General features: G+C 37.4%; 1 protein-coding gene across 3 annotated transcripts in view; it reads left to right on the top strand.

The window, feature by feature from the left end:
- The window catches only part of PKHD1L1 (PKHD1 like 1), a 178,556-nt gene that overhangs the window by 40,774 nt on the left and 110,224 nt on the right, over window positions 1-27,558 (top strand). For all 3 annotated transcript variants that reach the window (XM_027561303.1, XM_027561304.1, XM_027561305.1), the window contains exons 15-27: window positions 3,435-3,594; window positions 3,872-4,007; window positions 4,767-4,910; window positions 8,005-8,162; window positions 9,212-9,325; window positions 10,793-10,942; window positions 12,493-12,617; window positions 16,887-17,050; window positions 18,517-18,689; window positions 23,432-23,579; window positions 24,315-24,469; window positions 26,393-26,515; window positions 27,209-27,314. In XM_027561303.1, the coding sequence (XP_027417104.1) occupies window positions 3,435-3,594; window positions 3,872-4,007; window positions 4,767-4,910; window positions 8,005-8,162; window positions 9,212-9,325; window positions 10,793-10,942; window positions 12,493-12,617; window positions 16,887-17,050; window positions 18,517-18,689; window positions 23,432-23,579; window positions 24,315-24,469; window positions 26,393-26,515; window positions 27,209-27,314 (1,856 nt within the window). The remainder of the gene's footprint in view (window positions 1-3,434; window positions 3,595-3,871; window positions 4,008-4,766; window positions 4,911-8,004; window positions 8,163-9,211; window positions 9,326-10,792; window positions 10,943-12,492; window positions 12,618-16,886; window positions 17,051-18,516; window positions 18,690-23,431; window positions 23,580-24,314; window positions 24,470-26,392; window positions 26,516-27,208; window positions 27,315-27,558) is intronic.

Genomic DNA, 27,558 nt, shown 5'->3' with positions numbered 1-27,558 from the left:
TCCAGCCATCAAGTTCTCTGCTCTTATTTTCTCTATTGCTGGAGATAAACCACAAAACCACATTAACTGGTGCCACAGTTAATATGTATTTAATAGTCTCATGATTTATTTCAGACCCTGGGCCTGCCAGTACTGGAAATTTAATACTAAAGATATTAAAACATACTCCCTGCCCTTAAGTGGTATATTTTTTAGTGCTGAAAGGTCCAATTTCAGAAAGAAAATGAGAATATTATTCAAATAGCTAATAATCCCATTCAAAAAGCTCTTCAGGATTCCTAGAAAACAGGGAGGTTAAAAAATGTGATATATGTAAAATAGCTGTTACATAGAGACCATCAAGAGGTACATGTGAATTACCTTCCATTTACCATTTGTATTTGTTAGGTTTTGCTGTGTAAGAAACCATTCCCCCAGATTTGGTAGCTTGAAGCAACCCAATTTTGTGATTATCTAGGTAGGTCTTTTGATCCTGGCTGTGTTAGCTGGTGATTAATGGTCCAGGACCGCCTTGTTCGCATATCTGGAGTCTCGGCTGGCCTGGCAGGGACTGAAGTATCGAGGATATCTCCAGCCAGAAGGTCTTTCATGACGGTGTGTTGCAGTGTCCCCGCAGACAAGAGGGCAATTCCTAATGCACAGGGGCTTTTTAAACTCTGCTTATGTCACATTTGCTAATATCTCAGTGACTAAAGCAAAAGGCCAGACTTAGATTCAGTGGGTGAAGAAACAGACTTCAATCCTTTTATTTTTTAATTTATTTTTGCCTGCACTGGGTCCCTATCGCTGCACTCAGGCTGTCTCTAGTTGCCGCAGAGAGGGGCTCTGTTCGTCACGGTGCACGGGCTTCTCGTTGCAGTGGCTTCTCTTGTTGCAGAGCATGGGCTCTAGCCACACAGGCTTCAGTGATTGAAGCTCTCAGGCTCTATTGAGTGTGTCATTGGTAGTTCTGGCACATGGGCTTAGTTGCTCTGAGATATGTGGGATGTTCCGGAACAGGGATCAAACCTGTGTTCTCTGCTTTGGCAGGTGGATTCTAAACCACTGGACCACCGGGGATATCCTGGGCTTCGCTTCCTGGTGGGAGGAGTTTTGTTTTTCATTCTACCACATCACCCTTCCAGATATTGATTAGGTTATGCTCATAGGCAGCATCATGGAGTTGGTCAGAGAGGGTTGGGATCAATGGTACCTGAGAGAAGCTACACTTAATGTTCTCACTGAAGTCTTAGGAATAACAAGCATTGCATTCTTTTTCTCTTCCCCCTTCTACTATCACTGCTTTATATACTTAAGCCTTTTCTTTTTTAACCAAGATTGCGAGGCCAATTCAGAGAAAATGGACTACCTTGTTAATTTCTATTGCTATTCAGTGTCAGTACACCTTCAGGCTTTGCTTTGACCTTGGAAAATGAGTTCAATTTACCTGCTTGATAAGAGCACAGAGCTTGCATGAAGGTGGCTTGTAATACATCTGCCACCTGGTTTATCTGTGCTTCTGCAAACTAGCTTGGAATTTACACATTGGCAGGAATAATGATGCCTGTGAGTTCTGAAATTGAGGCCACATGGCTGGTTTGTTGCACAATGGTCCCTGGGACCTTTTTGAAGATAACTTGTCTTGCCAGTTCATTTTACTCAAATAATACAGCCTATCTCTACATGCATATCTCTTGGGTCACCCCCCTTTCTATTTGAATCCTACCTCAGTTACTAACTTCTAAATAATTTTTCAGTCTTTAAAATTCTTAGTTTCTGTAATTCATATAAACAAACAGAATAATATATGTATTTATAGGACTTCGTGACACTTAAATAGAGTAATGTCTGTGAAGTGCTAGCATGTAGAAAGTGCCTTAAAATATATTTAAGCTGCCAATAAGGATACAGAATTTAGTGGTTCTTCTCCAAGTCCAGGCTTCCCTTATGGGTCAGCTGGTAAAGAATCCACCCACAATACAGGAGACCTGAGTTCGACCCCTGGGTTGGGAAGATCCCCTGGAGAAGGAAAAAGCTACCCGCTCCAGTATTCTGGCCTGGAGAATTCCATGGACTGTATAATCCACTGGGTCTCAAAGAGTAGGACGTGACTGAGTGACTTTCACTGCACTTCACTTCTCCAGGTCCTGCTCCACAGTTAGTATTGCCCACCTTGATTTGGCAGAGATGGCAAACAGGTTTCTCAGGGCAGCTGAAAGCCTGACATAATCCTCCAGTATCAGTCCTGTGGAGGAAATGACCCAGAGCCCCATCTCCTTGCCAGATGGGAGATAAAAAATGCACTCCATTCACAGTCTTTCATGAACCGTGGACACTTCATCTCCATATACAAGAGTATCTGCTGAATGATGTGAGGCCATTTAAAGGAACTCCTAGCTGGCCTCTTCAAAGATGGGAGCAGTGTGACACTGATTGAGACTTAGGTAGGAAAGGTCCCCTGGAGGAAAAAATGGCAACCCACTCCAGTATTCTTGCCTGGGAAGGCTCATGGACAGAGCAGCCTGGTGGGCTATAGTCCACGGGGTCCCAAAGAGCCAGACACAACTGAGCGACTGAGCACACACACAGTAGTAGCTTTGCACTCACCTGTAACGACTGGTGGGTGAACAGCTAATTCTCAATAGGCAGTTGGATGATGGGCAGGGACCCTCAGGAATCAAGAATTCCAGATTTAAGGTGTGAATCTCATCCAGCTTGTTGGAGGGCCGTCATCAGCCTAATCAGTAAAAGTTTCCTAAGGCAGTGTTTTATTTCCCAAGTTACAAGTGGAGACAATATTTAAGGAACTTAGGGGAGAATTTCATCCCTGACACATACAACCACTCAGATACAAAATATGTGGTATGTCTGAGTCTACCTGACATTTTCTTATACACATTAGAGTACTTTAACCTCTTTGTGTCCTCTGGTTTTATGTCAGGAAGTTTGTTATAACCTACAATGTAATTGTTTTCAGCTCCTTGAGGATAGAAGGTAGTATCTCTTCTCAATTCGTCAGTTTCTTTATCTCTAATGCAGATATCTTACACAACTCATTTTCTTTTAGCAAACTGCTGTGAAATAATTTGATAGTTAAAATCAGGGATGTGTGTATGTGTGTGTGCTAGTCACTTCAGTTGTGTCTGACTCTTTGAGACCCTCTGGACTATAGCCCACCAGGCTCCTCTGTCCTTGGGATTCTCCAGACAAGAATGCTGGAGTGGGTTGTCATGCCCTCCTCCAGGGGATCTTCCCGACCCAGGGATCAAACCCTTGTCTCTTACATCTCCTGAATTGGCAAGTAGGTTCTTTACCACTAGCACTACCTGGGGACAATATAAATCATTTATTGGGCATGTATTTTATATCATGTAGAAATCTATTCATTGAAAGCAAAATTCATGATTAAGTGCTCTGGAGAAAAAGTTCCAATCTTTAGTTATTCTATTTTCCAGATATTACATTGAAATCTTGCTGCAGGAGTACAGACTAAGCGCTTTTGTGGATGTTGGACTGTACCAGTATAAAAGTGTCTATACTGAACAACAAACAGAAGATGCAGTGAATGAAGAACAAGTCATCAAATCCCAGTCAGCAGTTGTCCAGGAAGTACAGGTTGGCCGTGGTTATAGATTCACCTTAGAAAGAGCAAATATTCAAAGATAGAACTCTATTTGGTTATTAACTGTACGAGGTAAGATACTGTTTGAAGGGGAAACACTCGTGGAAAATTATTAAGTTGTGCCTTGGAATATCTGTAATTATAAAGAGCCTGTTATTTGATGACTTACACTTTAAAATAGTTTATTGTTTACAGTAGCTGGTTTATGATGCTTTTAAAAATGTATTTTTCCATGTAGTAAATAGATGCTTTTTTTAAATTGGGGAATAGGTTATAACATTGGAAAACTGGGAAACAACTCATGCAACAAATGAAGTGCAGAAGGTCGTGGTAACCAGCCCGTGTGTGGAAGCTAATTTATGTTCACGTTACCAGTATAGATTGATCTACAACATGGAAAAAACTGGTAAGTTGTAAAAAATAAGGGAGACTTTATTTCCCTTTATGTATAGACAAAATTTTAAAAAGGTATTTGCTCTAGTCAAATTCTACTATCTGGAAAATACAGTTTTAATAGTATGCTTGGTAAAGAAGCAAAAAAAATATTATGAAGAAAACTCCTCAGACTGGGATAGAAAATGGCATCAATAAAAACAACTTTCAGGTATATACTGTCATTTTCTTCTATAAGGATCATGATAAATGCATATTTAAACACACAAAAACATACCTGCAACTCACAGGTATAAGTTAATAGGAATTAAATTTATCATTACAGACAGGTAATCATTTCTTTCAATTTCTCAAATTAAGCAATAGACCTATAAGACACTAGTTTATCTGTTAATAAAGATATTGTATTTCTTATTTTATAACAAATCCAGAAAAATAATTTTTGCTACTTCTATCATTTCAATAAGTAAATACTGATGAATACTTACTGTTTGCCACATGGGATGCTTATTACCATGGGAACATTGAAACAGTAAAATATGAACCTGTCCTCAATAGATCACAATCCAATTAAGTACTCAATAATATTGAATTTGAATCTTTCAGAACATAATTTCATTAATAACTTATGGTACAGGCTATAGGTACTTTAAAAAATTCAAATATAAGGCATCACTGCTGGTTGGGGTAGAGCAGAGATTGCAACCCATTTTTTTTCTGATTAAAGTTCCTAATCATTTGACTTTTAAATTTTATTTTATTTCGTACAAAGTCTGGCTACCTGCTGATGCTTCTGAGTTCATACTGCAGTCAGCCTTAAATGACCTCTGGTCTATAAAACCGGACACAGTGCAAGTCATAAGAACACAAGACCCCCGAAGCTATGTTTACCTGATAACCTTTATATCAACTAGAGGTAAGCCTGTATTTCATTTTGAAGTTCTGTAATGTTTTTTCTAGGAAACAAATTCGTATCCTGTGCACCTCCACTGAAAAAGGTAAAAGCACCATAAAATGAGAGGAGAAAGGAAGTGGATTCATAGTGCTGATCAACTTCAGGAGAAACAAATTAAATGGTTAATTTTTTATATTGTAATTTAAATTTTAGTTGTATTTCAAAGAGTGTACAGCTCCAAATGCATGAGAAATACACTGCACTATAAACTACAAATACTCTATTAGTAATAGTCTACTTTATATTTAGCAAAAATTAGTGAAGATATTTAATTCTGGAAATGAAATTTAAGTAAATCAGTATTTCTCAGGAGACACTTAGTCTGGCCAGATCTTGCCCACTGAAAGGATTCTCGGGTCAAACCCACATAGGAAACACTGCATACCACACCTTCTCCTTGAAGATTTATAGAACCCATTAGAATATTAAAATCCCCAAGGAACCCTGCAGTGAGCAATAAAAACAACAAAGCAATAAAAAAAAAAAGCAGTGCACTTGTATTTAATATAGCATTTTCCAAAATTATTTGATTTCTTTACCCTTTTCAAGTAATAGCTATTAGCTTCCAATTACATTTTCAAGTCTTAAAGACAAATTTAGCAACCAGTTTGGTGTCTCAGACAGTAAAGACCCTGCCTGCAATGGAGGAGACCCAGGTTTGATCCCTGGGTCAGGAAGATCCGCTGGAGAAGGAAATGAGAACCCACTCCAGTATTCTTGCATGGAAAATCCCATGGATAGAGGAGCCTGGAGGGCTACAGTCCATGGGGTTGCAAAGAGTTGGACACAACTGAGCAACTAGCACTTTCTTTCTTTCTTTGGGTATTTGGGATTTCTGGCCCATGAAATCGATCCCTGAATAAATTCCTTTTTTTGAGCAATCACTATTTTCTAATTCATATAAGTAAAATGTTACATCAATATTTATGTCTCATTGAATGAAATTGTTAATTTCATTGCTGAGTAGAGAATTTTGTTTAACATAAAGTTCTAAAAATTTCCCATAGGTTATCTTGTCAAAATGCTATATAAATAAAGATATTGTTATCTTTGTTCTCTCAGAAGCATGGTTTTAGATCAAAGAGAAATTTTAAAGGTTCAGCAGAAACCTTAACCAATATGGTACTTAAGTCATAACTGGGCAGATTCTAGTACTTTACTCAACAGAGAAAGGCAATAGGATTCCATTGTTAAAGCATCTTCCCAGTGAAGAGAAACATCTGAGGACAAAGCCTGATTTCTCTCAAAGTGAGATGGTATGAACAAGCCTCACAGGCATGAGACTGTTTCCTGTGATTCACCTTTGTACTCTATTCATATCTGAGGAAAAGAGCAGTTCCCAGCCTAGCCCTTTACACTATGATGGTGGTACTGGAGCAAAAATAAAAGGATTTTTGGAATATTCTGTTGCCCATTGATTTTTACCTCTTGATTCCAATGCCCAACTTCTATTTATCTTACAAAACATCCTTTTAAGCTACAAAAACAGAACCTTAAAATATATAGGTTACCTTTATCTGCTATTTTGCTATTTCTACTATGGCTAAATGGACTGGAAGAGGTAAGTTTTCATTCCAATCCCAAAGAAAAGCAATGCCAAAGAATGCTCAAAATACCGCACAATTGCACTCAACTCACGCGCTAGTAAAGTAATGCTTAAAATTCTCTAAGCCAGGCTTCAGCAATACGTGAACCGTGAACTTTCAGATGTTCAAGCTGGTTTTAGAAAAGGCAGAGGAACCAGAGATCAAATTGCCAACATCCGCTGGATCGTGGAAAAAGCAAGAGAGTTCCAGAAAAGCATCTATTTCTGCTTTATTGACTATGCCAAAGCCTTTGACTGTGTGGATCACAATAAACTGTGGAAAATTCTGAAAGAGATGGCAATACCAGACCACCTGATCTGCCTCTTGAGAAACCTGTATGCAGGTCAGGAAGCAACAGTTAGAACTGGACATGGAACAACACACTGGTTCCAAATAGGAAAAGGAGTACCTCAAGGCTGTATATTGTCACCCTGCTTATTTAACTTCTATGCAGAGTACATCATGAGAAACGCTGGGCTGGAGGAAGCACAAGCTGGAATCAAGATTGCCGGGAGAAATATCAATCACCTCAGATATGCAGATGACGCCACCCTTATGGCAGAAAGTGAAGAAGAGCTGAAGAGCCTCTTGATGAAAGTGAAAGAGGAGAGTGAAAAAGTTGGCTTAAAGCTCAACTTTCAGAAAACTAAGATCATGGTATCCGGTCCCATCACTTCATTGCAGATAGATGGGGAAACAGTGGCTGACTATTTTTCTGGGCTCCAAAATCACTGCAGATGGTGATGGCAGCCATGAAATTAAAAGATGCTTACTCCTTGGAAGGAAAGTTACGACCAACCTAGACAGCATATTAAAAAGCAGAGACATTACGTTGCCAACAAAGGTCTGTCTAGTCAAGGCTATGATTTTTCCAGTGGTCATGTATGGATGTGAGAATTGGACTATAAAGAAGGCTGAGCGCCGAAGAATTGATGCTTTTGAACTGTGGTGTTGGAGAAGACTCTTGAGAGTCCCTTGGACTGCAAGGAGATCCAACCAGTCCATCCTAAAGGAGATTGATCCTGGGTGTTCATTGGAAGGACTGATTTGAAGCTGAAACTCCAACACTTGGCCACCTGATGCGAAGAGCTGACTCATTGGAAAAGACCCTGATGCTGGGAAAGATTGAGGGCAGGAAGAGAAGGCGACGACAGAGGATGAGATGGTTGGATGACATCGTCGACTCGATGGACATGGGTTTGGGTGGATGCTGGGAGTTGGTGATGGACAAGGAGGCCTGGAGTGCTGCGGTTCATGGGGTCGCAAAGAGTCGGACACAACTTAGCGACTGAACTGAACTGACTATGGCTAAGTCTCAGATTCGAGGATCTGCATCTTCTCCGTTCATCCTTTTTTGTGTGTGATAATTCAATTCCAAATAAAACAAGTTTTGTTAAATCTAAATTTCTTTCATGGCTATATTGGTAATTAATTGACTGCCTCAAGTTATGTTTTATATTTCATTACAGGAGACTTTGATCTGCTCAGTTATGAAGCATTTGAAGGGAACAATGTCATGCTGGCTATTACAGAACAAACCAAAGGAAAACCCAGTTTGGACACCTTCACACTCAACTGGGATGGGATCACTTCTAGGCCTCTGACACCGCAGTCATCAGAAGCTGAAGTATGCTGTGTTCATTTTTCAAGCAGAAAGCTACTTAAACATCAGCCTTCTACAAAAACATATTTTAAGGAGTGGTAATACATCTCCTACTTGGCATGGTGGGTTAGAGCCAACTCATAGCGAGCAGAGAAGTGGGAGATACCACAGTGACAGAGGGAATGAATGGGGAGTTCTTAGGTCTGTGCCAACAGGGTCCGGGTATCTGTATATGGGGCATCTGCTCATAAGGAACGTTTGCTTGTGAGTTACTGCATTTCCACAACTGCCTGTACAATGAGCATGAGTTAATATTTGTTTGATGACTAAAGATCATACGCTATTTCAACTCTTTAATTCTAAATATGTATGCTTTGCCAGAGAAATAACAGTGTGGAAATTATAGACCTCGTGAATGTGTGCCAATTCCTGTATTATCTAGATTTTTTCTTAAATAATAAAGGATTGCATAATCTGTATTTCTTCTTTTGAGAAACAGAATGCATTGGAGTATATATATATTTTCCAGTTAGTTTTTCATTTGATTGGGAAAGCTATTTATTTGAAACTGTTTAATGAGGGGCTAATTCACTTAGTTTTACCTCATTGACGCTTTTAAAAAACTGCTAAACAAATATGCCTACAGTATGTAATAACATAATAAGCTAAGATCAGCCAGTTGGATGTAACTATTGACATTCTAAAATAAAAATCTTTTTTATTTTAATTAAAAAAAATTTTTGGCCATGCCAAGCATCTCATGGGATCTTAGTTCCCTGACTGGAGATCAAACTCAGGCCCTTGGCAGTAAAAGTGCCGAGTCCTAACTGCTGGACCATCAGGGACTTCCCTAAAATAAAAATTTTGAAACAGTCATTATACTGAGATTATCATATATAAACTTAAAAATTATTTAAGAAATTACCTCATAATTATGGCTAACATGGGAATTATCTTATGAAATTATTCCTTTAAAACTAATTAGAATTAGTAGTAAAATTACTAATGTTCTAACCCTTCATGAAGAAATTACTAAAGCTTTAGTTATTATTTATTAATTATTGTTAATTTAGTTTCAGGCAGCACTGGAAGAAATGGTTAGCAGCAAGTGTCCACCACAAATTGCAAATTTTGAAGAAGGATTTGTTGTGAAATACTTCAGAGATTATGAAACTGATTTTAACCTGGTATGTATTTAATCAACCTCAAAATGGACAAGATAAGAATTCATATAAATGTTTGGAATTTTGTCATTTTTTGATTAGCATTAATTACTTTATCATTTAAAGTCAAGTTACAAATATAATTTTGTTATATGTTTATTGATAAGGTTCTAGCATCTTCCTGCATTATAAAATGATTCATTTGTAAAAGCAGTATTTCTACCACATATGAATTTTCTTAATCAAGAGACAGTAGGCAAGATGGGTAAATGTGAGATCTGTAGGGTTTTTTGTTTGCTTTCTTAGATTCAGAGTATATTCTTTTTCCTCATGGCTTCAGAGAATATAATTTGTAGTAGAGCATTATATAGTGAAATTGCTTCCATTACTTTTTGAGATCACCCTCTGGTCAGTTAGTATGAGGCCTAGTCAGTATTTATTTCTTGATAAAATACAAAGATTTTTCTTTGATTTACAGTAAAGAAAATTTAAAATATATTTATCTTCCTAATTCTTATTTTGAAGACTCAAGGAAGCCAGATAGTCACCATTTCCAAGTGAATACCTCAGGAGTAAGAAATGTTTAGGCAAGTTATTCAATTTAGATCAATACTCCAGAACTAAATGTGTCTTTAAAAAAATATATATATATATATATAAAACATACATCATGTCATGCTTTATGCAAACAGATATGTTAGTGAAAAGGGAAAATCATTTAATGGGCCATGTTTTAATATACATGTATTGAGGTTCTTCTGTCCTGAATGTGATACTTGCAGACAAGGAAACTGAACAACTAATTTACATTATACTCCTTTCCTACTTCATCTACAGTCATCGTCATAACACACATTCTTGACTCATGTTACCTTGACTCCTTTAGTTTCCCAGCACCACTCTCACATCCCCACTTCTCTGCATATATTTTAACCCTTTCTCTGATGCTCCTTAGCTCCCTTTTCCTTTTAGATAGCAATCCATTTGTCTTGTCTCCTGAGTCATCTTTTTTAATACTATTATATGAATTAGACACCTCCCTTCAGGCTTAGTTTTATAATACTTGGTTCCTTTGTCCCAAACTGGTAGGCCCCTGTGTGTACAGGTAGGGTGCTTCACTCCTTGAACCCTGAAGATTAAACAAAAAACAAGCAAATGAACAAGCAAGCAAACACCAGGCACAGAATGAACACTAAAAATCATTTGTGAAAAGAGTGAATAAATATCCTTAAGGAGTTCATAATGTAAAGGGAAATATAGGACTTAGGAAATAGTCAAATACAGGTACAAGGATTATATGATTATGGATCTAAGTGAATGATATAGAATGAGAGCATTAGACTTTCAAAGAAGAGAGAAAACATTTCAAGTTAAAGCAGTTTGGGAAACAGTGGGATCTGAGTTGGAACTTGAATGACTTAGGTGAAGAGGCTGGGGAATAAACCAGAAAAATAAATCATGTTTTCATTTGAAATATTATTATTGCTGTAGGAGCATATTAATAGAGGGCAGAAGACAGCTGAAACGGATGCTTACTGTGGTCGTTATTCCCTGAAAAACCCAGCTGTTCTTTTTGACTCAGCAGATGTTAAACAAAACAGACTACCATATGGAGACATTTTATTATTTCCTTATAATCAGGTAAGCTCAACAAAATGATATGCTAATTGAATTTGTAAAATACCTTGGTAATAAAATTTCATGAAATTTTGAGACAAGGAGAATTGCTTGTCATGTGAAATCTCATCACACTGGCCTCGCTCCATGCTTCACCTTCTGGGGGCTTGTGATTTCCTCTTCAGCTGATTCTCAAGTAAAGAAATTTGGAGTCACAGATGTAAAGAACAAACTTGTGGACACTGAGAGGAGAGGGTGGGCTGCTTTCAGAGAATAGCATTGAAACATACATTACCATATGTAAAATAGGTAGCCGGTGGGAGTTTGATGTATGACGCAGGGAACCCAAAGCTGGTGCTCTGTGACAACCTGGAGAGGATGGGGTGGGGAGGGAGGTGAGAGGAGCCTCAGGAGGGAGGGGTCACATGTATGCCTATGGCTGATTCATATAGATGTATGGCAGAGGCCACCACGATGTTTCAAAATAATCATCCTCCAACCAAAATAAATAAATACATTTAAAAAAATATGTAGTGCCACACACATGTATTCTGCTTTATCTTATAATTTTGGAAAAAATTATGTGCACATTAGTGTAAATAGTAAAACAATTAAAAATATATAATCTCCTCAATATTCCTCATTATTTAAGAAGAAACAAAAATGGATAGCCATTATAGTGATTTTGGGTATCCACTCAGGAAAAAGTGAAAGAAAATCACAGAGGAAATGTCAGTTTTAGGATAGATATTACACACATCTAAGCCAAGAGATCATAGATTTACCCTTTCTATTTTTAAAAAATTTTCCAGTTGTTACAACACATGTTCTGAACTTCTAAATTCTAGATATACCTGGCATTCTTAGGAATTATGGACAATTAAAATTAGTATTTAATGAGTTTTGTATGATAACAGGGCTTCCCAGCTGGCACTGGTGCTAAAGAAGACACCTGCTGATGCAGGAGACACAGGAGACACGGGTTTGATTCCCGGGTTAGGAATACCCCTGGAGGAGGGTGTGGCAATCCACTCCAGTGTTCTTGCCTGGAGAATCCCACAGACAGAAGAGCCTGGCAAACTATAGTCCATAGGGTCGCAGAGTTGGACATGACTGAAGCTCCTTAGCATGCATGATGGTAACATGTCCATCTGTAAATGCTCACCTGCATTCACATCCTAGTTAATCTACCTGAATGCTTCTGTCTTCTTTATGCATGTAAAGGGCTTTTAAATTCACTGAAGTGTTCAGAGTTGACCTTCCTCTTTACATAGCTTTATGACTAAAGAGAGTGAATTATTTCCTTTTCTTAAGGAAATAATATCTAAGAAAACAATAAAAGAATTAATCATTTATTATGAGGTCACATCACTCCACTTCCTCTTCTATAAAACCTTCCCAGTTCTTCTGTATCTGTGTGTCCAGAGTTAATCATTCCTTCCTCTATGTTCTGATATATTTTGTATTAAAAAAGCTCAGTAGACATTTATTGGATTGTATTGAATTAATTTGAATTTCTAAAAAAAACCTTAATGGTAAGATATTTTAATAATTTTTTTATATTTTCTATGTAGTTATGTTTAGCATACAAAGGATTCCTGGCAAATTATATTGGTCTAAAATTTCAATACCAAGACAGAAGCAAGATTACTAGAAGCACTGATACGCAATTTACATTCACGTTTGCATATGGAAACAAGTAAGTTGCACTGTGAATTTGAAAACTTTATACTATAGTGTGTAAACTATAAATATAAATTCATTTCTTGTTTGTTTGTTTTTGAGAAATCTTGTGCCCCATGGGTCCAACCACGATTTTTCTGCCTTCTATATAAGTTTCCTTACAGAAGTAGTTGTGCCAAAAATATATCTGTAGATTATGAAAATAAAAACTGTTTGTTTCATCATCCATGACCATTTAAAAGACAAAACAATGGTAAACTTTAGAATTTAAGTTATATATTATTAAATCTAATAGTGTTTCTAGTTACTGAAGGAAGGTAGAGACTGCTTTATCACAGTATTATCATTAGACTGATCACTGAAAAAAAAGTGAATGTGTGAATGGAGAAAATAAAATATTTTGATGGACATACCAAAGGGAGAAAAGAAAGCATTCGTCGCTTAGTCCTCAGTCGTGTCCAACTTTTTGCAACTCCATAGACGGTAGCACACAGTCTTAACCACTGGACCACCACGGAATTCCTGAAAAGAGGGTCTTGATGGAGGACTTTGCCGCTGGATGAAGAAACTGCTCCATTTCAGGAGCAGGCCATTTCAGGCTTCCTGCTTTCTTGATCATCTCAACGTTGTTTTCAAAATGTAGGGATCAGCTTTTATTCCATACCTTCAGAAATGTGTAAACTCCAAAACACATATAAATATATTGGACGATAAGGGGAATTTTATTTGTTAAAGATTTAAGAAAACTTTTTAGATGGATTTCCCATGAATGGGAGGGAAGGAGTGTTGTAAGGAGAAAACTAGAGTTGCCTGTTGGTGCTCCCTGAATTCCATCAGGAGAAAACAAGATGTGCCCACTGGCCTGATGACAGGAGCAGATGACAGGACCAGACAGGTGGGAGCAGACAGAGCCAGTCAGAGTTGTGGACTTGGATGCAGTATCTAATGATACACTGCACTTCTGTGCCCCAGCCCAGCTTTTTGTTGTTGTTGTTGTTATATCTTATGTATTTAGTTAAAATCATATTTAACATTCACATTATTGTGCCAATGTAAATATCTATGGTGAGCTCCTAGAATGTACCGTTATTATGTTTCCTTGTTTCCTCCCTTCTTTCCTTCCTTCCTCCCTTGTATGTATTTTTTAATTAATTTATTTTTTATTGAAGGATAATTGCTTTACAGATTAATTTGAAAGTTTTTAAGTTTTGCCAGTGCTCGTAGCTTTCTCCTTGCAGAAGTGGGATGACCTTTTGTTAAGAAAAGAAGGGAAGTTATAGTCTTTGGTTTTCAAAAAAAAAAATGTTGTATTTCACGCATAGCCTTCTGGCATCATATCCTGAGCATATAGCCCTAACGACCTTCGAGATTTTCTGCTCAGTTAGATGAAGTGGGGGCAACTGGGAACCAATTTTAGATACTGGTGTCAGAATCTCTAATCTTGAGGTAGGAAGCCATAGTTGAAATGTAGGTACCCAAGAGATGTTTGTCAAAGAGGAAATATTTAAGAAGAACCTTTCAAAGAATGGTTCAGAACACATGAAAATTCTACCACTGAATATTCCTTACATTATTAGACTAAGCATTAAAGGATACTTATTTGTGTTTTACCCAAGGAATAAAATCTAAAATCATGTTTTCATAGGGTAGGATGTAAAGAAATAAAAAAAATTTTTTATACACAAAGACAGAAAGTTCATCAGGTTCTGAAGTTTGGTAAACTTGAAGTGGACTTCGAAGGGCAGAGAGCTGAGGGAGCTCTGTGTATAAAGTGGACTGTGTTAGCACAGAACTATGGGAAGCTGCTCTCTGAGAAAGTTGCAGGACACTCTTGAGTCTTGTCTTAAGATGAGTCAAAACCAATTCCTTCCCTGCCCTAATAAAAGAAAAGTAACCTTCCTGAATTAATGCTTTAAAAAATGTCCTTTTCCTGACAATTCAGATTTCACTCTCAAATGACATTGATTAAACTGAGTATGGCTCTTATGTTTGCACTTTTGGCATGTTTTATACATTTGCTCCATCTTTGTCTGGGGCTTCCCTGGTGGCTCAGATCATAAAGAATCTGCCTGCAGTGCAAGAGCAGACCTGGCTTCAGTCTCTGGGTCGGGAAGATGCCCTGGATAAAGGAATAGCAACCCACTCCAGTATTCTTGCCTGGAGAATTCCATGGACAGAGGAGTCTGGTGGGCTACAGTCCATGGGGTCACAAAGATTCAGACACAACTGGGTGACTAACACTTTCACTTTTTCACTTCATCCTTATTTTCGACAGAAGATGAAGAAGATAGGCAGAAAAAGAGAGAGTCAGAGACAGATAGAGAGAGACAGAGTATTGAAGAAGGTGTTGGTTTCCCCTCCCATGCATAAATATATCTTTGAGGCTATTATAACAGTTTAATCCAATATATAAAATCTGACCAAAGTTAGCTCCTGGAATGAATGAAGTGACTGAGAACAATTCTGCAATTCCCTAGGGTAATTGTTGAATCTGAAGAGGCCACAGCCACTCTCTGTTAGCTGTCACACAGGAGGAAGCAATGCCAAGGATCAAGGTAGCTCTCTCCATGTTAATAGGCAAGGAGCATGGAAAGCCTGTGCACAGAAAGAACGTACCCAATGTGTCATACTCAGTTTGATTCAAATCAGGGGTAGTCTGTGAGGGATTATTGTGAAGCAAAAGTCCTTCTTGAAGGAACATCCCTCATACCCAAATTGAACTATGGAATCACAATTTTAATTTTGATCACCACCACCTATATGCATTTCATTCTTCTTATTGCAGCGGGATTTTGGAAGATTTCACAGATCTCAGTTCTTCCATGTTAGTCAAACCGTCACTGAGCACATCACTAAGTAGTCCTTCCTTTAGTCTGCAGTGTATCTGCTGTGCATTAATGTGAAGATGCATTACATTTGGTGAAATTAATGGGCTTCCTTTACCCTAAATGCCACAAGATCTTTCAACAAGAATATCATGCTTTAAAAGAGGATGGTTCTCTGGTTAAAAACTATTAATGTTACCAACGAAGGCAAAGTAAATTCTCCTGCTCCTAGCTGATATTTCTAGACCTGCTTTTATGTAGGTAAGACAGTCCATTTATAGATCAATTAGGTGTGTTAGCATTAGTTTATTTTCTGTACATTGTTAGTATCAAAAGAGGCACATTTTCTCAAATGTTGTCTCCAAAACCAGTGATATGTATAGCTGTAAATTCAGCTTCAAAATCCCAAAGATAAAATCTGGTTTTCCCTTAGAAAATGAAATTATCTATCCACAAAACACAAAGAGTACTATTTGCTTAAGTTTTGATATCGTCTGTAGTCTCCATTTGTCTTATAAAGGGTCTGGCTCAGTGGGCTATTTTTTCCTAAGTAGTTTTTAGAACTTCAGAATCATATAATTAGTCATAGAGGTCTGCTTAGAATCCCAAAGTACTTTTTTATTTTAAAGAGCACTTTAACTTAATGTAGTTCTGCATATAATTTTTTTAAATAATGCAGTCTGAGCTTTGATGCACTAGAAATGGACTCAATGATGAATTTGCAAACCATGGAGTTTCAAAATGAGCATAGAAGGTGCTCAAACAATCAGTTAATCAGTTCATTGGTAGCTGGCGCAAAGATTATTGTTAAATTGTATTTAGTTATTTGAATGGCAGTATTTATCTCTTTATTGCAAACTCCAGTTACTGAATTGCTTTTGTAATTTATGAGATTCCAATGCAGTTAATATTTAATGGAACTCTGAATCTAAATTTAGATGGTACTGTGAAACCATTTGTATGGATTAATAACTTCTGCAATGTTTGTCCCTTAGTTATAGTGGACAATGCAACTCCACTGAGCTCTTTTGGAAGTATTATCAAGTTACAGCCTTGCCTCTTACTATTCACTGAATTCACTGCTCTATCCCTGATAAATATATTTTTTTACTAAAATGATTTCTTTATTCTTATGTCTTAATTCTATATGCTTTCCATCAAGGTGCATGCTCCTTAGTTGACTTACTTGTCACTGTAGAATATTGCTTTACATTCCTATGCCTACTGCCAAGGCTACAAATAAAAGCTATCTTCGCAACATTAAATCTTTCCCTGCCAGTGTAAGTTTCTGCCTGCTATCCCTTGTTGTGACTGCTTTTCTGTGCCATTAAAGTATGCTTATAGTCTTGTGGGGAAAGAAAGACTTTTCTTCCTTAAGATTTTAATGTGTTTTATAGTGTATTGGTTTACATTAAACATTGTAACTGAACTGTACATCTAATTAAACAACCATATTTCAGCTGGACCTACACTTGTGTAGACCTTCTGGATCTTGTACAAACCAAATACACTGGGACCAGTTTTTCTCTTCAGAGGATTAGCTTGCAGAAAGCATCAGAATCACAGTCTTTCTATGTGGATATTGTATACATTGGACAGACATCTACAATGACAACATTGGATGGTACATAGTATCATTTCATATCTAAAACTTAAACCTTTTAAACCTATTTTGTACTAAAATCTTATCATAGATGTTATTTATATTCTGTAGCTTAGATAGAAATGTTTCATCTCAATAGTATTGTGGTTTAAATCATATTTTCAATGAATAGGGCCAGATGATTATTCTAAAGATGAAAGCATCCTTAATGTAAACTTTGTCAGTACAGCAGGAATTCGCTTTATAGTTCTAGATTCTATTTATAGTTAAGTACACTGTGGAAGGGCTTCTCTGGTGACTCAGTCGGTAAAGAATCTGCCTGCAATATGGGAGACCTGGGTTCGATCCCTGGGTAGGGAAGATCCCATGGAGGAGGGCATGGCAACCCCACTCCAGTATTCTTGCCTGGAGAAGCCCCATGGACAGAAAAGCCTGGTGGGCTACAGTCTGTGGGGTCGCAAAGAGTCATACATGACTGAGCGACTAACCACCACCATGCTGTGGAAAACATTCTAATTTTGCCTAGTTTGATTTTTGAGAAATGAATCACCAAGCTAGAGATCTGTTCCTGAAAGGCAACTATTGCCATTTATATCTGTCTAGTAAGAATGAGTTGAAACCTTCCATGGGCTTTATTGTGATAATTAGTAAAAATATAAATGAAAATCTTATTTCTGATAGTTTTAGTTTTTTTTTCTAGTTATGTTAATAGACTCATTTATGTGAAATGTGCTAATAAGATAATAAAAATTAAACTTCAGTCTTCAAAAAAGTGAAAGTGAAGATAGCTCAGCCATGTCCGATTCTTTGCGACTTCATGGACTATACAGTCCATGGAATTCTCCAGGCCAGAATACTGGAGTGGGTAGCCTTTCCCTTCTCCAGGGGATCTTCCCAACCCAGGGATCAAACCCAGGACTTCTGCATTGCAGACGGATTCTTTACCAGCTGAGCCACAACGAAAGCCCAGTCTTCAAAAAAAAAAAGATCAGCCTAATTCCAAACAGTCACCTTAATAAGTGACTTTTACCATATTTCAGAGGAGTTTCGGAGTCCTTTTCTTTGGAACTATTTTAAAACTAAATGAACCCGCTCTCACTGGGCCTTTGTGATTGGTGGAGCACAGAAGACAGGTGATTTGTGCCGGGTTAAAGGCTCAGGTCATCGTGAGCACCACATTCAGGGACCTAGGCCCGAACAAAACTAAGTGGCCGGCAGAGGGCTGCATGGAGCCCAGAGCTTGGTGGCGTTTCAGTATTTTGTTTTAATTACCCAATGAGACTCATATATCAAAAGACTTCAAAGCTTTATGTTCTAGAAGTGAAAGTTTGCCAAGCCTCACAAACTACTTACCTTAAGGTCTTTCTAAAAGTTGATTTCAAACAGTTTATTCCATGACACATGGCTATCATTTGATGCTTTCTTTTTTTAGCAGCAGAAGCTATGCAATTTTATCTCCCATTATTTTGTTTATTTGTATTCTTTAGAAATGTCAAAGAGAAGACTTCCAGCATTAGCAAATAAAGGAATATTTTTAAAGGACTTTCAGGTGAATCAGACCAAAAGTAATGGATCCAGTATAACCAACCAGTATTCTGTCACCATGACATCATATAATTGCAGTTATAATATACCCATGATGGCTGTAAGCTTTGGGAAGGTAAGCTTAGAATTTTACAAGTAAATATCTTCAACTTAACATTAGATTTGACCCAGTAAACCTAAAACATTATTACGAATAGATGACACAGAATAGATACCTTTTAATAAGACAAGACAGTTATTCTAAGGATTAAATGAAGATTTAGAGGCTTGAAATTGAGCATAAATTTTCACATTGACCATGATAATTCACTTTAAACATTAAAAATTTTTTAAAGAAATGTATCTATGGGGAAAAAAGCGGGAGGAAATAACCTTAAGAATCAGCTAACCAGATTTAAGTTTTAAATCAGCTAGCCAGAGTTTTCTCTGGTGATGTAGAAGAAAAAGCTGTGGGCTCTCCCAATAAAGATCTTTGAACATAGATTATTGGAAGAAAATTTCTGCATTAGGTTGTTAAATTGTTTCTGTTATAAACACTGTTTATTATTTGTATAAAAATTGATACAAGGGGAAAGAGATGGTTTTCCATAATTCCAAAAGGATCTAAAGAGTTCTTTTATACTCTTTGAGTATGAGATCTGTGTTAAATGTTACAGATATGAGAATTAATTTTACATTTAATTTTTATAACATCTACAATTAGTTATATAACTTCCCACAGCAAACCAGAACCAAGTATACGGCATTCAAAATTCAAGGTTCAATAATAATTAAATATTATCATTTGAGCCTCACAAAGAACTTTCTGTTAAGTTTTATGATTTAAAAGACTAAAACACTATAAGTGTTCCACAAAAACTGCTTTTAGCCCTTCCAGACCCAGTGTTTTAGTCTTGGTATCTCTAAGATAAACATCGTATGTTTTTCAGTCTGTGAGCTGACACAATGTGTCATATGTGTATATGCGCATACTTAAATGTCCACATGAATGAATTGTTTTAAAAACTAACTTTGAGATCATTGTAGACTCATGTGCAGTTGTAAGAATTAATACAGGAATATTCCCATACCTTTCACCATTATCCCCCAAGGATAGCATCTATAAGCATAACATAATAGCACAACAGGAAAATTGACTTTGATACAGTTTACCAACCTTACTTGGATGTTATCAGCTCTACATGCTTTCATTTGTGTGTGGTGTGTGTGTGTATGATTCTTACACACAGCTTTTTATTGCATGTATAGATTCAGCTGACCACCACAGAACAGTTCCATCCTGAGAATCCCTATGGATACACTTTCATATAGCCACACCACCTACCTCCCTTTGCCACTGTCATATCTGGCAACCACTAATTATCTCTGTAATTGTGGCATTTACAATGTTACATAAATGGAATTAGACTTTATATAATCATGCTAGCATTAAGTCTTTTGATATGGACTTTTTTCACTCTGAGTAATTCCCTCGAGATCTCTCCAAATTGTTGTATATATTAATAGTTTGTTCATTTTGATTGCTGAATAGTGTTTAATGGTATGGATGCACCATAAGTCTATTTAACCACTTAATTCTTGAAGGACATTTGAGTTGTTTCTAGGTTTTTGCTGCTTGAATAAAGTTACTATGAACATTCATATGTGGGTTTCCATGTGACATAAGTTTTCATTTTCTGAGTTAATTGCCCAACAGTGTAATTATGGGGTCATGTGACAAACACATGTACAGCTTTATAAGAAACTACCATACTCTTTTACAAATGGCTACACCATTTTACCTTCCCTCATACAGCAATGTATGAGTGATCCATTGTCTGCACAAATATGCCAGCATCTAGCATTATCACTATTTTTTGTTCCAGCCATTCTGACGTGGTATATACTGTTAGCTCATTTTGGTCTTAATTTGCATTCCCTGATGGCTAATGTCAAACACCATATATGTCCTTTTGTGATATCTGTTCATGCCTTTTGCCCATTTTTTAATTGGACTATCTTCCTATTGTTGAACTTTTAAAGTCTTTCTGTATCCTAGATATAAGTCCTTTGTCAGGTGTGTGCTTTGAAAATATTTTGTCCCAGTCTGTACCTTGCCTTTTCATGATCTTCATGAGGTCTTTCACAGAGCAACAATCTTAATTTGACGAGTCTCAGTTTATCAAGTATTTTCTTCTATGAATGGTGCTTTTGGTTTCAAGTCTAAGAACTCTACTTTTAGCCCTAAGTCCTAAATATTCTTCTTTGCTTCCCCTGAAAGTTATATAGTTATGCATTTTACATTTAAGGCCACGATCCATTCTGAGTTAACTTTTGTATGAGATACGAAGTTCTAGGTCCAGGTTCACTTGTTTGCTTATCCCTATGGTTGCTCTAGTACCATTTATTGAAAAAACTATCCTTTCTCCATTTGAATTACTTTCGTATCTTTATAAAAAAAAATCAGTTGGGCATATTTGTGTGGATATGTTTCTGGATTCCACTCCAGTATTCTGGCCTGGAGAATTCCGTGGACTGTATAGTCTGTGGGATCACAAAGAGTCAGACATGACTGTGTGACCTTCAGGTTCACTTCTCTCTATTCTGTCCCATTGTTCTGTGTGTCATTCTTTCCACCAATAAATACCACACCCTCTTGATCACCGTAGCTATGTAGTGAGCCCTAACATTGGGTAGAGTGATTCTTCTGACCTCACTCTTCCTGTGAAAAATTGTTTTAGCTATTCTAGGTCCTGTGTCTTTCCATATAAAATTTGAAATAAGCTTGTTAATACCTACAAAAATCTTGCTGATATTTTGATAAGAATTGCATTAAATCAATATATTCTTTTGGAAGGAATTGATGCCTTTACCATATTGAGTCTTCCAATCTATGAACGCAATTTGTCTCTCCATATATTTGATCTTCTTTGCTTTTTTCCCCAACATTTTTAACTTTTTGATTACATTTACCAGCATTTTGTAATTTCAGGTCAGATTCAGTACATGTTTTGTTACATTTATATGTAAGTGTTTCCTTTTCTTTGAGGTCGTTGTCATGGATCTTATGTTAAGTTCAGTTTCTCCATGCTTGTTATTTTCACATAAAAATATGATTGGTTTTTGTGTGTTGCTCTTGTATCCTGTAACCTTGCCAAAGTCCATGACTTTTTACAAAGTAAAGGCACTCATGTAATCACTTCAAGATAAAGAAAATCATTAGACCCCCGAGAACCTTCTTTGTGCCTTTTCCTTGTCATTGGATTATTTGCCCACAGCCCTAGATAACTACTATTTTAACTTTACCAACATTAGTTAGTTTTGCTTTTTTAACTCATCATATCAATAATAATACACTATGTACTCTTTTGTTTGTTATTATGACATTCATGTTGTTGCATACAGCTAGCTGAAGTTTGTTCTTTTTCACCGTACAGTATTCCATGGTGTTCAGTTCAGTTCAGTTCAGTTCAGTCGCTCAGTAGTGTCCGACTCTTTGCGACCCCATGAATTGCAGCATGCCCGGGCCTCCCTGTCCATCACCAACTCCCGGAGTTCACTCAAACTCATGTCCATCGAGTCAGTGATGCCATCCAGCCATCTCATCTCTGTCGTCCCCTTTTCCTCCTGCCCCTAGTCCCTCCCAGCATCAGAGTCTTTTCCAGTGAGTCAACTCTTTGCATGTGGTGGCCAAAGTACTGGAGTTTCAGCTTTAGCATCATTCCCTCCAAAGAAATCCCAGGGCTGATCTCCTTAAGAATGGACTGGTTGGATCTCCTTGCAGTCCAAGGGACTCTCAAGAGTCTTCTCCAACACCACAGTTCTAAAGCATCAATTCTTCAGCGCTCAGCTTTCTTCACAGTCCAACTCTCACATCCATACATGACCACTGGAAAAACCAGAGCCTTGACTAGACGGACCTTTGTTGGCAAAGTAATGTCTCTGCTTTTGAATATGCTATCTAGGTTGGTCATAACTTTCCTTCCAAGGAGTAAGCGTCTTTTAATTTCATGGCTGCAGTCACCATCTGCAGTGATTTTGGAGCCCAGAAAAATAAAGTCTGACACTGTTTCCACTGTTTCCCCATCTATTTCCCATAAAGTGATGGGACCAGATGCCATGGTGTTAACATACAGCAATTTATCTATTCCGTTGATGGGCTTTTGCACTATTTCCAGTTTGGGATTATTATAAATAAAGCTGCTCTGAACATTCTTGCACATGTCTTTTGGGACTTATATTTGCTCATTTGTGTGGGCAATAGGACTTATAACTTTAAATTCCACAAGATTAACAAGGATCAGCAGCCGGAGAATATCATCTTCACTATTAGAGTTACAATCTATGAATGTTTATCGCACACATTGCTTCTGTCACTTGGCACTTAATATTAGACAGGTATTTCCTGAGTCTGGATTAGGCACTGTATTGATCATATATTTCTTTATATCATTAGTTAAGTTTTCAAGTTTTTGTATGTTATTTTTCTAAAAAGGTTTTTAATTTTTTAATAGCCAAGACCATGTTTCGTACTTCTTTGCCTCACCACCCAATGTGATTAGCATTGTACCTTGAACAGAATGCCTGCTCAGTAAATATTTGTTCCTTGAATGATGGCGGGCACTCTCTGAATTAATGAGGTATTACTGTGGTTCCAGCTGATTGCCGCGCAGATGACTGCGTTGACTTGAGCCTCATTAGCGCAGCCACGTTGGTACGGCCTGTGTTGATTTATGTGACTCTCCTTAATGTTCTGAGGAGTCCTGAATACCTGAGGCTCATTTATGTCATGTCACAGGATTGTACCCTGGTGAAATAGAAATCGTGTTCACCATTGTTATATTTAACCATTTTATCAATATTTATTTTGGAAATTAGAGAATCACAAATGAGACAGAGAATGAGTCTGTTTATAGAGGAAATAACTGGCCCGGGGAGTCAAAGATTCGTATTCAAAGAATTCAAGCAGCATCTCCACCTCTCAGGGGCAGCTTTGACATTCACGCGTATGGACATGTTCTCACAGGTACATGAAAAAGTCTGTAACTTTGGTCTGTGTATCAGTTGAACTGTACTGATCTAGATAACCATCATAAACATTTCAGTGTATTTCCTTTTAATATTATTTCTTTATGTAATTTATAGAGTTGAAATCTTCATTAATGTAAAGCTAGATTATTGAGAACAAATGACATTTTCATGTTTTCTTCATCACCTCACCAGATACCCTAGGTTAAATTCCCAAAAGTTTGTTTCTCTTTTATGTCCATAGCTTTTTGGTTACCTGTGAAATTGTTTTTAAGTATTTGAGCCAAGGATCAATGTCTGAGGTACATTACTCATGTAATTTTTGTTTCTAAGAAATATGTAAATTTGTTGCATAAGCAATATAGAAATTTCATTTTTTTTTCCGTATTAGAGGAGAACAGTTGGTTTACAAGTAATAAACTACATCTCATGTATGTTAAAGGTGACCATGGGCCTTCCCCAACGGCTCAGCGGTAAAGAATCTGCCTACAGTGCAGGAGTCGTAAGGGATGTGGGTTCAATCCCTGAGTGGGGAAGATCCCCTGGAGGAGGGCATGGCAACCCACTCCAGTATTCTTGCCTGGAGAATCCCATGGACAGAGCGGCCTGGTGGGCTACAGTCTGTAGGGTCGCAGAGAGTCAGGCACGACTGAAGCAGCTTAGCATGTACAAGAGTGACCACGGTTTTGTGAATTTTTGATTCCCACTGTTTGCCGTCCTTCTGCAAGTGCAGGTATCCCCGCTGCCGTGTCCGCCGCAGATTTGCAGTTTGCTCTCCAGAGTCTTGAAGAAGTGGGACAAGTCTCGGTGACCCGAGAGGGAAGCTGTGCTGGATATTCATGGCGTGTCAAGTGGAGAAGTACATGTGGAAAGCAGCCTCTCCTGCAGGTTCCCTCACATCACCTGGGTTTTGTTTTCTTCTATGTGTTCTTTGCTTATTTGCACCCTGCCTCATGCCAAGGAGACCTGGAGACTGTGTGTATTTTAAAAATGCAAATGATAGACTAAACATTCAAGGAATTCCTTTCCATTCTTTTCCATAAAAGAAAATTGAGGGAAAGAAGATTATTCAAAATGAAGTTGACCAGGTATTCTCTTTTGTGGAGAACAGCTGTTGGTGCTTTATGCCTGACATCCTATGGGGGAAGTTCAGGAATATATGGATTAGAAGACCCTTGATAGGGGCAGGAAGAGCAGAGGCAGGGCCAGTCTCAGAACTAAATCTGCATAAACTGTGAGGGAAGGCATTGTGTAAGGGGGAGGGTATACTGGGGATATACTGTATGGGGGGCCAAGCGTAATCTGCCTTGCTGTCTATAATTCTGTCTGTTTGCTAGAGCTGTATTCTGGGTCCTTGGATAGTTTTCTGGTTCCAAAGATGACCTTTTCAAGTTCATAACAGAGCCACACTTTTAAGCGCTTATCTAATGACTTTCGCTTAGAGTGTGGTTGGGAGTACAGGAGGGAAGTCACATTTAGAATATGTGAAGGTGAAGGGTCTGGAAGAGACTTTGGGCTCAGATGGTAAACATCAAAAGTGTGCTTTCTAGTGATGATGAGAGTGTGAGAGGCACTCTTATCCTCATGTACTATTGGTGAGACAGTAAAACTGGTAAGGCCATTTGGGAGGATAATTTAGTTGCATCTGAATACATAAACCTTATGATTCAGCCATTTCAGATCTATAACTCCATTCTACTGAAATAATAATACAAATAGGAAATGAGATAGGCACAGAGTTAGTCAATGCAGCATTATTTGTAATAGTAAAAGAAAAAAACCCCTAGAAACCTAAATCCCCATCAATAGAAAAATAGTTGTTAAAATGACACAAATAGCATGAACACCAAGCAGCCATGTATAGACCCACATATGTTCACCTGGAAAGATGTCCTTGACAAAAGGTGGAAAAAAATACAAAACTGCTTTGGGAAAATAACAGAGGAGACTCAAAGAAGTATATAAACATAGAATATAATATGCCATAGACTGTATGGATGTCATACAGAGGTGGGCCTTATTTTAAGAAAGCACATATCCTGAAACTAGACATGTTCCTGAAATTAGAAAATTCTGTAACTGAGACATCTCTAATGACCGATGTCCCCTTGGTACCTCTGCGGGTGTCTGCGCACTCTTCCCTTCGTTCTTCCCTGACCGGCCTCCTCTGCTTGTTCATCATTTCTGCTCCTGGTCACTTTGGCTCCCACAGACCCAGCATGAAGACTCCTGTCTCTTTTCTGGCCTCTGTATGCATCGGAAGGCTACCGTGTTAACAGTGAGCTTTGGAATGACCAAAGTATGCATATTGATCCGACTTGGTTTCATTTTTACCATTGGCAGAAAATATAACTTCATCAGTAGATGAAAAACCAGGGATAGTCAGAGGCCAAAACTGCTAAAGGGGAAACATTGACTTTTGGGTGGAAAGAAGATGACTTTTTTTCAATTATTTAAGAATCATTAATCAAAATGGTCATTTTCAGAAAAAGCATAGAATATTTTGACAAAAATTAATAAATTTGTGTTTCTCAGACATATTTTATTCTAAATATTCAAGTTAATTTTAGTCATTTAATTCAAGTTGTGACTGCTGCAATATCTAGTAATGCTATGATGTTACCAGTTTTTTCTTCAGTAGATTTATGATCATTTTTGGAGAGGCTTCTTTTTCAAAAATGTGACCAAATGGTTTTGAAATTTTTAATCTTCTGGCATTTCACTTTTAACCATGCTTAAATTTAAAAAGAAAAACTGGTGTGGTCATATTTATCATAACATTGCTAGTAAAATAGTCTTATCTAAAAATAGATCAACGATTCCAACATTTTTGGAGAAAATGCTAACATGACAGTAACAAAGATAAAGGAAGGTGGCTTATTCAGACAGCGTATACTGGGAGACCTACTTCGTACACCCAGCAAACAGCCACAGGTATTATTAAAAGTTTCTTCATAATTTTAAACATATAACTATTTTGTAATAAATTTAAGACCCAGTAAAATTGAAGAGGTGACATCCTTATTTTCATGTGACTTTTTGTTAACAGAGGATCAATTCAATAATATTATTTCATGACTTTTGGGAAAATTATTAATATCTTCTTTATGATAAAAATGGATTTTAAGCTCTGCTGTTGGTATTTGAAAATATATCCTTTCATTTAATCTTTGTCGTGTCTCTGTAAAGCGATTATTAACCTTACCACTTCCTGAGAGAGAGGGAGTTAAAGAGTAAGGAGTTAGATGACTTTCTCAAGAGCAACCTTTGTTTTTATCCATAGCACTACTTACCCCCAGGGCATAATGTTCATTTATTTTTTTGGATAAGTTTATAGCCTTATGCAAATCTCTGCCCTACCTCTACTAGAATGTAAGTTGAGTGACAACAGGAATGTCATCTGTTTTGTTAAATGTACTCGTCCATTTACAGCTGTGCCTGATACAATGGACACATTTGTAGAATGAGTCAATGAAGTGTCAAAGCAGAAAAAGTATGAGTAGAATAGACTAATTTTTGGAAACCAGCAAACTAGCAAACAAGCAAAATTCTATTACTTTTCTAAATCCTACATATATTCTGTTTAACCATGCTACCTCTGTTATCTCTGTGTTTGTTTATTTGTAGGTTGAAGTCTTTGTCAATGAAATTCCAGCTAAATGTTCAGGCAACTGTGGGTTTACATGGGAACCCACAACTACTCCTCAAATCCGGGCCATAAACCCTTCCCAAGGTAATCTCTTGCTTTCGAATTTGGAGTGTAGGGTGGAAGACAATTAGCAAAAATGTAAACTCTGATAGTGGTTTTTAATTTCTAAATAAGGTAAGCAGACAGTTCTACATAGTGAAAAAAATGTATCAAATCAGAAAGCTATGGAAAGATCATTAATTTTCTTTGGGAAAAATATCAGTGTTTACATTGGACTCACTAGTATTCTACTTTTCCCATTTCACCAAGTTAAAATCAATACCTAAGA

The sequence above is a fragment of the Bos indicus x Bos taurus genome, chromosome 14 (genome assembly GCF_003369695.1).
Source record: "Bos indicus x Bos taurus breed Angus x Brahman F1 hybrid chromosome 14, Bos_hybrid_MaternalHap_v2.0, whole genome shotgun sequence".
Classification (NCBI taxonomy): Eukaryota; Metazoa; Chordata; class Mammalia; order Artiodactyla; family Bovidae; genus Bos; species Bos indicus x Bos taurus.
Note: the sequence above shows the minus strand (reverse complement) of the source record. Positions and strands in the feature narration are given on the sequence as shown.